General features: G+C 40.1%; 1 protein-coding gene across 1 annotated transcript in view; it reads left to right on the forward strand.

Annotated features, from left to right (window-relative positions):
* dlgap1a (discs, large homolog-associated protein 1a) overlaps positions 1-15397 on the forward strand; it is a gene marked incomplete at both ends in the record, with an annotated part of 66412 nt that overhangs the window by 25917 nt on the left and 25098 nt on the right. Inside the window, 3 exons of the mRNA XM_079750910.1 lie at positions 3968-4144; positions 12026-12108; positions 12339-12384. Of these exons, the coding sequence (XP_079607036.1) occupies positions 3968-4144; positions 12026-12108; positions 12339-12384 (306 nt within the window). The remainder of the gene's footprint in view (positions 1-3967; positions 4145-12025; positions 12109-12338; positions 12385-15397) is intronic.

Raw genomic sequence — 15397 nt, forward strand, 5'->3', positions numbered from 1 at the left:
TTCACAGGCGTCAGCAAAGACGTCTCTCAGTTTTCATTCATGGTGCCAATTACTTGCTTTCCCATGACCAGATGGTATCCACTGTTGTCTCTTCCCACCTTCGCATTCATGTCTCCCATGAGCACAATGATGTCTCTTGCAGGTCTGGTCTGCAGAATCTGTTGCAGTTGGTTGTACAAGTTATCCTTCGATTCCTCATCTGCATTGTTGGTGGGTGCATAGCATTGTATGACTTGAAGCTTGATTGTTTTATGTGTGGTTTGGAATCGTGCAGTGATGACTCTGGAGTTGATTGGTTCCCAACTGGTGAGGGACCTCTGTGCTTCTTTGGTGAACATAAATGCTACTCCCTCTGTGTGTGGTGCGGCACCGCTTGCCAGTCTGACTTCTCCTGTCTGTATCCATCTGGTTTCACACAGACCGAGGAGAGAGATCTTATACCTCCTCATCTCTTCAGCAATGGCAGACGTTTTCCCCTGCTTGGTACATGGTCCTAATGTTCTTTGGTGCGATGTGAGTATGTTGCCTAGGAGATTTCGTCTCACCCTCTCCCTAAGGTTTTCATCATGTGCCTTCATAGTCTCTTCGGCAACTCTGCCTGAAGAGTCTTCTTCTCCTAGGCTTCTGGTTCTTTTTGTTCTTATCTTTCTGTAATCATTTTTATCCACGACACAGGGGATTGGCCCATGCATTCACCAGCGCACTGTTGGTCAGCATTACCTGCTTTCACCTCTCACTACGAGGACGTAGGGGTGGGGTTTGAGCCACATGCAATGCATCGGTACAATATGTCTAATAAGAAACCGTGTGCCTGAGGGTTTGGCGTCTTTAGCGCTGATATGTGGACGTTGAATCTGCCTTAGCATTCTGCTTGGCTTTTATCATATTAACCTAGTATCACAATGCACACAAAAATAGGTTTCTGTATATGTTTTGAACAAGATTAATTACTATGACTTAATGTGTATTAGATGCATAAAGGATTGGATTTATTTGCATTATTCTCAACATTCCTTCCAATTATTGTTCTAATGTCTAAAATACAAAATGGCTACGTGCATAGAAGCAGGACTAAACATCACCGTTGAACGCGTTTGTCCCACCTTCTTGCTGCATGTTTTTAAACGGCAAACAATATATGAATGAATGAAACCTATTGCATTAGTTAACTGAATGTTATGGTTCAGTAACAGTAATATTGAATACATAAACATTATCCTAAGGCTATTCATCAAACGTGCTGCGTTTCTTTAAGCAGTGAATGTTCTGATCTTCTCCAGTTCCTTCTTGAGCACATCTTTGTCAACAGGAAGATAATGTCATGTTAATCACCTTTCAACTATGTATGCCTACAATTCTTAAAACATTGAGTGTATTCTTTATTTAGGAAACTAAAAATAACCAAAAACATCTATTTGGCCCAATCAAATCAAATCCTGAATAATATTGTGTTCTCCATCACAAATATTTTGGTTGAGGCGGGTACATTTGTCACTGGTGGGTTAATGGATCAAACCCAGCTACAATTGTGGTGGATAGAATTGGTGGCCTGGCAACTGTTAAAAGGATATGAATACTGAATCTGGTGAGATAGAAAAGGAAGTGCTTTTTGGAATATCCGAGGTTAGCCCGAGGTTAGCATGGAAAATGATTAATGAGCTCCAGCGTAAAAGTGTGTTCAATTCATAGCTTTTGCTGATATGAAATCTAGGAATACTACAACTCTGCTAGCCATCTACCATCTATTCTAAAGCTAAAGCTAAATTAGATACAAACATTTCACAATATTACTTCGAATCAATAATGAATGAAGAGCATGTGCTACCGTTGGAATGTTGCCTGGGCTGGAGTTGTCAAACTGAAAGACATTTGTGAAATAAAAGAATGGAGCGCCACGTGTGTGTGTGTGTGTGTGTGTGTGTGTGTGTGTGTGTGTGTGTGTGTGCGTGTGTGCGTGTGCGTGTGTGTGTGTGTGTGTGTGTTTGTGTGCGAGTGCGTATGTGTGATTACACACACTATAACGCAAGTGTTTGCTGTTGGTGTTATGGTGCATAACACGTCGGTTCTTTGACGTCTCTTGTATTTCCACAATGAGACTGTAGTTGGGGGACCAGTTATCTCAGCCATGGTTGAGAAGGAATTGGGGGGAAGGAACTTTGGCTTTGACTCCCTGAAGTACATGAACTGCGACATGCTGCCTGCTGCCGGTTGCCGCGAGGCACCACCGCCCGGCAGCGGGCAGCCGGCAGCGGGCAGCTCGCGGTTCAGTCTACTTCAGATTGATGTGGAAGTGGAAGAACCAGAGACGTCGGAGAACCCGACGAAGTCGTTTGTGATTCATAATATCATCTGGAGGCGCACACAGCTTTTGGCCTTGATAATATGTATTATATGATATAGATATCTATGTATTATATGATATTATTTAGATATAGAGCTCCAGGACTGTAACACAAGTGTTGTACACTTCTTTGTTATTTGGATAACCGTTCTGCTCTTGGTGTTATGGCGCATAACACGTCAGACTCTCGTGTCTGGTATTTCCACAATGAGACTCGTAGTGGGGGTCACCTCAGCCATGGTTGAGAATGAATTGGGGGAAAGGAACTTTGGCTTTGACTCCCTGAAGTACATGAACCGCAACATGGAGGAGAAAGGGATTGTTGCCCGCGAATGTCTCCCGCTTGAGGCCCGCTTCCCTCTGCTGAGGGACCACCGCCTCGGCGCTGCAGGAGGCGGTGGTGCCTAAGTGCTGACCGCTGCCGAGGCGGTGGTCCCTCGGCAGCGAGGCCCCGGCAGGAGACATACGCGGTCAACAATTCCTTTCTCCTCCATGTCGTGGTTCAGTCTACTTCAGATTGATGTGGACGTGGAAGAACCAGAGACGTCGGAGAACCCGACGCGGTCGTTTGAGATTCATAATATCGTCTGGAGGCTCACACAGCTTTTGGCCGTGATAATATATATTTTATGATATAGATATATATGTATAATACGATATTATTTAGATATAGAGCTCCAGGACTCCTGTGTGTTCTAGAATATTTACAGAACACTGCCAAAGGCTGTGTGCGCCTCGCCATTGGGATATATCCACTGTAAACAGAGCGCATGGTACCGTGGCTGCAAGCTGCTCAGGGCCACACCCCCACCCTCCTCCTTGACCCGCCTCTCTCCTCCTCATTTGCATTAAAGCTACAGACACCGAAACAGCACATTTGGGGAAAGCTCAATGTGCGACTGGCTCGTAGTGCCTGTAATTCTGCACCACGGCTGAATTTCGGAAACGTCTTCAAATACTGTGTTTGGGGCCTACTAATATCTATATTAAAGCATCCATAAAGTAGCATGCCATGGGACCTTTAATGCTGAAAAAGGTTGGACACACTACATTGTGTTTTTGTTTATCTACAATCATTGGCATAAAGCAAGCATATTATGTCCAATCCCATGTTGGTAAGAGTATTACAATTTTGAAAAATGCCTTTATATGGGGTATATATGCGTAGATGCATAGAATAGTTGTTTTTAATTTGCGATTAACCCATGGACAGTAATCCGATTAATCTTGGTTACATATTTAAATCAATTGACAACCTTAATATAAATACATTTATCTAGCTTATCTTTATTGCATAGCCTTTGCGAGGAAAAAAAACTTCAGAAAAAAGGATCAAGGAGAAACATTACCGATTTGTAAACGATTGACAATTGACAATGTTTCCAAAGCTTAATGTTTTGAATGATCATCAAACGATCAATAATAATAATAATGAATTGCATTTATTTAGCACTTTTCAAAGTACCAAAGTAAGTGCTTTACATAGTGACTGTGTGTTTGTGGTGTGTGTCAGGGGTTATGACACCTCATCCACTACAAATATTTCATTTATATTCTTACTTTGTTCTGCCCCCTCCACGCAATTAAAGATCCACCCTAACCTACATATCTGGCCCTTTGTAACAGGTCCATGGTCCTTCCAGCCAGCATGTTATCCAAAGCACTATCACTGCAAGCCATCCTTCCACCACAGCATTGAACAGGGCCTGGATTGCTAATAACTACCAAGATGAATACAGTGAGAATGTACACACCAAGAAGGCAGCCATCGTGGGTGGGAAGTGTCTCTCCATTGGGATTCAGGTAATTATTAACACTTTGCTGGGATTTGTTGTATCAAAAAATCTATATAGGGAATGAGTATGGAGAATAATCATCAGCATCATATATCATAATAATATTCAAAATCTTTTTTAAAACACAATTAAGATAAGTCATTCTTTCTTGAAATTTGTTGAGTATAATTCTAATTGATTGAGGACTCAATAAAGGCGCTGGTGTATCAAATTGTTAGGCCCCAAGCTAATATATATATAAACATTAGGGGCAATATAACAAGAAAAGCTAATATATATAAATCTTAACATTAGGGGTAATATAACAAGAAAAGCTCATATATATACACCTAAACATCAGGGGCAATATACCAAGAAAAAAGATTCAGAAGATAATGTATTGTAATTTAGAAGTATTTTGGAGGAAAATCAAATATAAGTGTGGGTCACCTCATGCCTACTACACTACTAAACTAGTCTGGAACATACACAGTGACCATCCAACCCCCACTCTTTTAGTACACTTGAATTGATAGATTGAAATTGAAATATCCACGGACAATAAAATAAAGCTGAACAATTGACAGCCAAGTTATGAAAAACCAAGTAGCGGTCTCTAAGAGTTATAGTCGACTTCGTTCAGTTTGCCTCTCCGACCAGAGACCGGCTGAAGAGCAACAGGTATTACCGGACTCCAATGGACACAGCTTACTTTACTGTTGATGGAAGCACTTCCAGTGTCCAAAGAGATATACGTATAATACAGGCTCCCCAAGAGCCTATATTATATCCCGAGTTAAAAAATACCTATATTTCTCAGGTCATTGTTATTACAGGGATTAAAAAGATTAAATCCCGGGAAAATGGTTTTGTTACTCACCAAAGCTTAGGTTTGTCCAGTTTGTGTGGAATGCAATTTGTGTCAATAATAAATAAATTGATTAATATGGCTTTGAAATGATAAATGTGGCAAAAAAATATATGAATAAATAAATATATTTTTTAATATACAGAAAAATGTACTAGAAATTTCTATTTCATAACAGAACATGTATTTAGTTAATGCCACATTTATTTCATAATACCACATTTCCATCTGGTATATTAAAATGAGTTGGGCAAGGTCCTCTCAAACCAAAGCAACCTTGGTTTCTCTTGTCGATAGACTGGACAACTTAAAGGTAGCGAGCATATCGTCTGGACGATAGAATCGGATAGATTGCCTAGAATCGGGCGTCCCGCCCCTTGGATTAACCCCCAACTCATTTGAATATGCCCGATGGATATGGAATGCGGCATTATGAAATAAATACTGCATGAAATAAATGTGTCATTAAATAAATAAATATGGCATGATGAATTGAAAGTCATCCTGAAATATATCATAGTACTCCTTTTTGAAAAACGTTGTTTTTGCCATCATTACCAATCCAGTATATTCTAAATAAGATTTACCCATAACTTTAATACCTGTGCCTGTTTTATCCAACAAAGGTCAGCACATAAAACTGCCCTGGTTAGGTATCTTTCTCAAAATGGTGCCAAACAAATAAATCCAACATTTTGGATTTTCCTTTTAAGACCGATTCATACCTCCGGATCCGGACGAAACGGTCCGTATCCGTATTTACCGTAGGGTGTGAATAGGCCTTTACACGCCACTCCGCATTCTCACCAACCCGGTATCAGACCATTTCTTGCTTATAGTCCAGAAAGTTGATCTATTGATCGTGTCATAGAGCACCATTGTCAGATTATTTTGTGCTAAAAATGTGACATGCCTACGTCTTCTATCATTGCTATGGTGGTCGCTATGGACGCTGCTATCGCTGAAAAGCAAACATGGTGGGCATTCATTGGATTTTCAGTGGAAAATGCAATTTTAACAGTTTCGGCATTAAATGTGTTTCTAGTTAGAAATGTGCCTTTTAATGTCATGATCTACATTCAGCGATTGTATATGATAAGTTAGTCAACTGGTTGCGTGGCGGTTTGGAGGAACTATAATCGGGGTAGCCTAGGGCTGTCAAACTATGAATTTTATTCACGATTAATCGCATAGTATTGGTGAGTTAAATTGGGATTAATAACACTTTTGAAATTCTATTTTAAATCCACTCCAATTTAAGTTAAATGAGATTATCAAATGGAATGACACATTATCATTCATACAAAATGCACTTAATAGGCAATCACTAGACCAAGTGATCTTGAGGGAGTTTCATTAACTCACTCAGTGTGGGTTGAATATGAAATTTACGGAACACCACAGATTTGGGAATTGTAAACAGGCAGTTAATTAGTACAATTGTAAACCAACAGTTGTTGTCGAATTCAAGTGTAGTTAAATTCAAATAAGCACCACAGATTTGGGAATTGTAAACAGGCTGTCACTTCCTCCTCCCCCCTCCTCTCCTCTAATCTCCTCCTGCTACAAATTGTTCTTCTGGGGCTCTTGCTCAACATACCTTAGTTCATCTTTGCTTGCAAAGAAAATCAGAGGACCCCCACAGAGAGAGAGAGAGAGAGAGAGAGAGAGAGAGAGAGAGAGAGATTGAATTTAAAGTGAGTGGAACTAAAACGAAAATGATTTGATTTGATATATTTGATATAAATGTTTCTATGGGCAAAACCTTTCAAAATCACAGTAAAAAAGAATAAAATAGAAAACGTGCGTGAATGCGTTCATTTGCATTAAAGCATTATTAACATGCAAATTTTGGTAGCCCTACTATATTCTGTTCAAAAAATTACCTTAATGACATAATTTATTACAAACATGTGGAACAATGACCTACATTTTTGCTCTGAATCTACGGAAGTAAATCTTTGCCATCGGATTTTGAAAATAAAAAGCCATTTCTATTTATTTTTTTGCCTCTGAATTTAACTCTTAAAATTCAATCAATCATATTCAGCTTTATTTTTCAATGTTAAAAATTCAAAATCAAATATTCAACGTTAAAAAATTCAACGTAAATATTTTCAATGTCCCCAAATTCAACATGCCAAATTCAGCTGCAAAATTCAATGTCGGAAAATTCAGTGGTAACATCCGGGGACCCAAGGAAGAGCAATCGATCCTAGATGCTAGATCGTGGTCAAGCAAGGAGAGCGGGAATAAGAGCGTCACTCGATTCTTCTTTCTTGATACAAACGTTAATTCTAAACAGCATTTTACACAGTAGCCTATAATAGGAAATGCTCAAAGGTAAATCAACGTCATTAAACACTGACTGTAGCTTTTTATGGGGAGAGAAGCAACGGTGGTGGACCTTACTAAACGCCCTATCCATTGTATGGGTCTGTAAAATGCTAATCAAATCAAATCAAATGTATTTATTAAGCACATTTAATAACAAGGTGAGGGGGGGATCTTATGTTTTATTTATGTTTTTGTTATAATGTACACCGTTTTTTTTTTTTTTTACTGCAGTATGAAGTAATCGCTGAAATAATGCGGAATAGTATTGGCTCTGCGCGCTCGTTGATCTCTTGTTATGCCACCACAGAAGCAGATCAACCGTTTTGCTCCAGCCACTTAACAGGCATCTGGTGTCACAAAAAGAATACCCCCAATCCGAGTGATCAATGATGATGCAAACGTTAAGTTTTAAGCTTGGGCATGTTTATGCACGTGAGTGACTTCATGCCTGTCTACACTTCAAACTCGTGCATGTTGCGGAAAATGTGCAACAGCGCCCCCTATGTTCACAATTTTTGGTGGCTTTTCTCCCCATAAAAAGCTAGTCAGTGTTTAATGACGTTGATTTACCTTTGAGCATTTCCTATTATAGGCTACTGTGTAAAATGCAGTTTAGAATTAACGTTTGTGTCAAGGAAGAAGAATCGAGTGACGCTCTTATTCCCGCTCTCCTTGCTTGACCACGATCTAGCATCTAGGATCGATTGCTCTTCCTTGGGTCCCCAGATGTTAGCACTAAATTTTCAGACATTCAATTTTGCAGCTGAATTTGGCATGTTGAATTTGGGGACATTGAAAATATTTCCGTGGTTTAACGTTGAATATTTGATTTTGAATTTTATAACATAGATTTATTGAGTTAAATTCAGAGGCAAAAAATCCAGATACGTTATTTCAATGCATAAATATTCAATGCTTAGAATTCAATGGCTTTCTATTTTCAAAAACCGACGGCACAGATTTACTTCCATACGAATCCCCCCCGCCCCCAAGTTATTGTATATATGCATATGCACTTGTTTACGACCTATGTCCATGATTTAATTTTTGATACATTCACGTATCCTGTGAATGTATGAATGAACATAAACATGCTTTATGAACACAATGTTCCGAGCAACACCCGAACATATTGATTCTGGGTTCCTGTGATATATACAAGATACAAACCTCTATGAAGAGGTATCACTTTAATAGTGCACTTCACTTCACTATTTACTAATTTAAAGATAAATGACTTAGCAGGCCTTTACTCCAGGCAATAACTCTGCTCCAAACCACAGCGTACTGGTTGCCATAACGACGATTAGTGCAGCAGCTGTCGTAAACGAGATTCCGCTGGCTAGGAAATATATACATATACTAAGGTGTCTTTTGAAGGCTACCTTCAGTTAACACAGTTTAGTTGTAATTAATAAGTCACTTTTGTAATCAACGTGACTTTTTTTTAATTGTCTGGGGGCTAGTAACATCACTCTGAGAGATGCGCACGGACAGATTTGGTAGTGACACAGCCTATAATCTATTTGTGAACGAAAAACACCAAGCTCATTGATTTAACGAGGCAGGGTTATTTTAAAACAATTCATTAATTGATCACGTGTGAGAGGTCATTCCTCCTCCTGAGTGTGTATGGACCACTTCTGCATTCAAATATACTAGAATGATCAATTAGGAGGCCAAAGCCCTAAAGGAAGTGATGCAATGAGTTGGTGACTTAGGGGTCAAGGAAGGTCCTACCGCCCTCAGACCTTACTGGAACCCCCACACCGAACCTGGGTGACCGAGGGGTTCAGGGTTAGGGTCCGCCTTTCTTCAGAGTGGTCAAAATATGCATCCTGGTTGACGGTCTAATGGCCAAGTTTCTATTTCTTATCAACAAATTTAGATTTTCTTCTAGCAACGGCTTGTGTTTCCAATGCGTTTCGATGGAGCGTTTGATGATTTTGTGTGAGCCTTTCCTGTAGGGCTAGAGCCACTCCAATTTATAGCAATTTTATCAGAGCCTAATGCCCTGATTAATGTAAAAGAGACAAGACGTCTATCTTATTCCAAAGTTTTCTAGGCTCCCATTAATGGTGTTTGTTTCATCTTCGTATAACCCCCCAGGGAGCGATTACATCACTTCCGGCTCAGCTAGAACCACCAAACATATAATTTAGTAGAGTTGAATGCCCTCATTCATATCAAAGTGGTCAATATGAGTACAACTGGCTGTCACCCGTGGGTTGTGGTAGCTTGGCCTGGGACACACACACACACACACACACACACACACACACACACACACACACACACACACACACACACACACACACAATTAAGGACCCTACTAGACTCTTCGGTCTTGTCACAAACTCAATTATATGGTTGATGATTGAGATGACTTAAATAGATTCCGCTTTCCATCTTTAGAAATGAAACAACTATTAATCCCTATTCCTTATTTCTATAAAATTGTTGCTTGTCGTGATCATTGCGCTCAACAACAGAAATAGTCAAATCAATCCGAGAATGAAGAATATCCTCTCACACATGAGGGGGTCTGTTCTGTGTGGCGCACCTTAGTATGTGTGTCCATTTCCTAGCTAGCGGAGCCTAGTTTACGACAAAAACAAAACAGCTCATCTGCTGCACTTATCGTTGTTATGGCAACGAGTGTGCTGTGGATTGGAGCAGAGCTAGTGGTTGGAGGAAAAGCCTGCTAAATCATTTATTTAAATTTGTAAATGAGCAAAGTGCACTATTAAGGGGATATCTCTTCATCTAGGTTTGTGTAAATCCAATCATTATGAAGTGCTTTGAGAGAGTGGTGCTGACCCACATTCAGAGCAGCATACCGGACCCCCTGCGATAGGCCTACTGGCCCAACAGGTCCGCCTCTGATGCTGTCGCTGCTGTTCTCCACTATTCCCTCTCCCATCTGGAAAATGAAGACTGCTACATCAGGACGCTCTTTGTGGATTACAGCTCCGCCTTCAACACAGTTATCCCCCACAAACTCACCGGCACACTGTCTACACTAGGGATGCACCCCACCATCTGCGACGGGCTCCAGGACCTTCTGACTGGCAGGCCCCAGTCGGTCAGGACTGGCAATAGGGTTTCAGCCAGCATCTTCACAAACATTGGCACGCCACAGGGCTGCGTGCTCAGCCCCATCCTCTACACCCTGTTCACCCATGACTGTGTCGCCTCCCACGTAGACAACACCATCCTGAAGCGGCCTACAGGAGGGAGGTGGCCAGTCTGGGGTCATGGTGTGAGGACAATAACCTCACCCTCAACAAGGACAAGACCAAGGAGATGATAGTGGGAGAGGAAGAGGAAGAAAAGGAGTCTTCATCGGCCACTGTCCATCGGGGAGCTTGAAGTAGAGAGGGTGAGCAGCTTCCAGTTCCTCAGCGTCCACATCAGCGACGACCTCACTTGGACACTCAACACCACACAGCCGGTTAAGAAATCAGAACAGCGGCTGTACTTCCCGAGGAGGCTGAGGAAGTTTGGCATGTCGCCTGAGATCCTCAGAAACTTCTACAGCTGCATTGTTGAGAGCATCTTGACCGGCTGTATCACCGTCCGGCACGGCAGCACTTCTGCATTGGACCGCAGACGACTGCAGAGAGTGGTAAAGACTGCAGAGAAGGTCATCAGAACCCCACTGCCCTCTCTGCAGAGCATCTACCACCGCAGAGTCCACAGGAGAGCTGCCTCCATACTCAAGGACCCACCCCCAGCCTGGACTGTTTACACTTCTACCCTCTGGACGGAGGCACGGAAGTATGAAGTCCAAAACAACCAGACTAAAGAACTCTTTCTTACCACTGCCCTAAGACTCCTTAACAGATAGGAGTCTGTTGTTAGTGTTATTATTCTACCTCAGGACTTCCGCCACTGTTTCCATTTTGCTCATGCACTACGGCACACTTTCTTGGATTTGCACCATTCCGTTTTATTTTATTTATTTTAACTTAATTTTATTATTTCATCTAGTTGCTGGTCTTCTATTTATCTTGTCATTTGTATATTCTATATTGTTGCAGCTTTTTTCTATTTTATTTGTAAATTGTATATTGCATATTTTTTATATTTATTTCTTGGCATTCAGTCTGTGGAAAACAAAGGAATTTCATTGTATGACTGAGAACATGTTTCTTATTGTGCATATGACAATAAACACTTTGAATTGAATTGAATTGAATTAACCTTTACACCAAACTCATCAACTTGCAACGTGAACGGTGCTTACATTGTGTACATACATGTACACAAGCACCGTGTACATACATGTTCCTCTTCACAGCGTCCCGCTCCTAGCACAGGAACCTAGAATCAATATGTTCGGTTTTTTTCAGAATATTGTGTTCATACAACATGTTCATGTTCATGTGTGCATGTATGTATACAGGATATATGCATGCATGTTACAGAAAATGAAATAATGGCCATAGGTTGTAAACAAGCACATATGGATATGGGAATCTTCAGGGAATAATGTTGGAGACTCCATCTCATCAAAATATATGTTTTTTTCCCAACAGTGAAGGTGTTTTGGAAAGCCAACCAGATTTAAATAAACAAATTGTAGTCTATTTCTCTGCTTGGTTAAACGACGAGAACGACATAAAGGGGTTCGAGCTAGATAACAATAAAAACTTGAAGTTATTTAATTCTCTTCTATTTCAAAATGTTCTTAATATGCAGGTGGATGGCCCTGAAGAGAGTCAGGATTCAGAGAACCCGTCCACATTTACCTCCATAGGGGTCCAGGTGGAGAACGACAGGGGGTCAGTCAGCCTTTTGGTTGTTTTTCTGTTCAACTTATCACAATGCTCTTCAATGACTCAGTGGGACAAACATTGCAGAATATATTGCTTATGGGAGAGTAAACAAATATTTTGTCATTCATTATTCATCAACGCCAACTTCCTAGAATTTTTTCATTTGATTCCAATATTGTTTTGAATGTGAAAAAACAGTTGAAACCGTTCATTTTGTGGTTCTGTCTTGTGGTCAGGCATCGCCGTATTCATCGCTCTAACAGTGTAACAGCAGCAGTGCAGGTAAGCTATCTTAAATATATCACGCAATTATTGTGGTTAATAATAAAAAAAAATTGGGGTACTACTAGAATAGGTTTACATGCTTAATGTTAAAACTGTACCTTATTATTCTCACACTGTTCATTGCTGCTGTACCGCTTTCACCCTTTGTCAGAAACGCTCGCTTTTAGATCCTTTCTTTAAGCCCCCCCACCCCCAGCTGATTGGGCAGCTGGCCCACTCTGTTGTGATTGGTCAAACAGTTAGCGCATGTCGGCAAATGACACGCCCCAGAGACCAAAGCCACTTTCGACATTGGCAGTAGCAGTGGCTTCGGTTCAGCCTTTTCGAGCCCGAAACCAAATCATAAATTGAATCGTTTTTTACCCGAAACGCCGTCGCAACCAAGAGTGGAGCAGGAGGTTTCACAGTGGTAAGTAGTTATGTTGTAGCTATCTTATATTTCAGATGTCATTTTCCAACTGTAATTTCTGTAAAACATGGTAACATGGTGTGTATATTTTATATTTATTATATAGGTGCACTTCTTTAAGTTGCACCAGAATGCCCAGCGAAGTTTCAAACGTATGCTGCAAAGTTAGCTGACAGTTAGTTGAATCAGTTACTACACTACTAAAGGCTCTGCTTCGCTGCCCTGCATCACCCATTCTGCCCCACATTATCCTTTACATTATCCATCTGTTGGAACACAATTTATTTGGGAAAATAGTGATAAACCCGAAATATTATTAGCTTTTTTATTTAACACAGTTTGTTGTATATCATTCTTATTTTCCTTATCAGGTTGTCGGACAAATGAGCCAGTTTCCAGTCCCCCTATGCATGGAACACCATCCACATTCAGGCCTAGAGCCTAACTGTTTGAATCTCTACTCCCTGCAGAACATCAACAACGTTTATAGAGCTGAATACGGACCTTTGGGGTGTAGATAAGAAGCGTAATTGACTATTAAATGTAATGACACCACAACTTAAAATCAGAAAAGTGAGGTTTCATTATGCAACAAATAATAAGTGAAGAAATGAGAAGTAAACCTTTTTCTGCACCTACCTGGCATGAAAGGATTGTGTCGTTTCACATTTATTTTGACCTGCTCCACCAAACACGTCCCAGTGTAGCGTCGGGAGCAACTATAAATGCTAAACAACATATGGTATTAAATGGTTGTGTCGAACTAACACAATAGTACATATTACCGATAGGTCACTTAATGGGCCAATGCTTTCATTGCCGAACTTCAAACCAAACTCACCTGAAGCTCCAATGACGGCCCAACGGTACTCCAAATGGTGTTTGTCTTAAAAGTGTCCTAGTTTAACGATGTCTGGGGTCGTACAACTCGCTGTATTATTTTTCTCGACTATCAACCGCATCCCGTCATGATCGCAGATTGAAACTTGCGAGAAGACGCAAAGTAATCAAGAGTTGCATAGACTACGGAGGGTCACAGGATTGGTGTTGTCGACTGAGGATCATTGGATGGATCATTCTGCAAGGGGCCCTATGTAACTAGTTACTTCATTGTATATGATGGATGGTGCATCATGACCCCTACAGTGGAATCATGATGCACCCCTGCCTTAAGGCAGACTAGCCTACATCAAATACAATTGTATGCGGGAATGCAAAATATGACCAGAGGGATATTTTTTCCCCTGCAATATGCTTCAACCACTAATCTATAAATTATTTAATGTATAAACATACACACATCATCGACAATCCCCGTCATGGCGTCCACATAATCCGTAAATTACTGAATTAAAATATGTGCTGTTTTAAAGAAAGTACTTTTCTGAATTCTCCTTCTTTGAACATCCTTCAAATATTCCTTATTTAATTGTGTTTAATAAAAAAAAGAATGTCAAACTAAAAGTGGGACTGTTTTTATTCACACCACTTTTTTAGGTATATCGATTATGCAGAGTTTTTTTACAGGTAGCAGAAATTGAAAGCAATGGCATGAAAGGGGAAAAGTGTCTCAGAGCATGGTAAATAATTGTAAGGAACTATGTCAATAAATTAATGAAGTAAATTATATTGCAAATGGCAGTACGTGTATGAGGGGCATTGTGATAAGTGTGCATTATTGAATGCATCAATTCTTTGGAGACATTTGTTTTTGTCGTTAGTTTCCCTGCTCGATAACTAAGCAAAATGGTATCCAAAACGTTACTGTTGAGATACAACCTCACACTTTGATGTTATCAAGAACAACCGACAATCAGGTACCGCAGTGCAAGTAATCATCGAGATGATGATTGATCGATAACTATGACAGGTAGCGTTAATTATAGGTCTATGAATGTAGTTTACCACTATGGATGCAATTAGAGGACTGTGTGAGAAATGTAAAAGGCGGTTACCTCCACCCATGTTCTACAATGTTACACATTGGACCTTTAACATTTTAACACAATGTAAGATATTTGAACAATATACAACAACTCTGCACTTGAACAGTCGGTATATGCTACCTTGTTTTTTTTCAAACAGAACTTATCCACAAATAATAAAGGATACAGATTGTGAACCTAAATCTTCAGGTTGCAAAGAACCAGCAGTGAACTGTGGCTGGCTGAGGAAGCAGCCCTCGGTAAAATTAATTTTAACCACTAATTCATTTCATCTTCCTTTAGAAGTCCATACAAAAGAGGATTTGCAAAAAAACAAAGCTTTAATATGAAAGTTGACAAAGATACACTGCTTCCACAATATGAAAAGAGTACTTCAAATGATCAAAAAAGTATTCACAATGAGCAACTTTCGGTGAAATGCACAGCAGCACTATTGACGCAAGACGGCACACACAGGCACTTTTATGGATGGTACCAGAAAAGGAGAAAAACAATTATTTGTATGTCTATTAAATTACTAATCTGTATTAGTAAGTAGAGCTTTTTTAATATATATTGCCCTTATATCTATAAAACATATGCTAAATACGTTTATTATTAAAATCATTAACCCCAGCTTACCATAACCCCTTATTTCTATATAAGGGTTCAACTC

The sequence above is a fragment of the Pollachius pollachius genome (assembly GCF_949987615.1).
Source record: "Pollachius pollachius genome assembly, chromosome: 14".
NCBI lineage: Eukaryota > Metazoa > Chordata > Actinopteri > Gadiformes > Gadidae > Pollachius > Pollachius pollachius.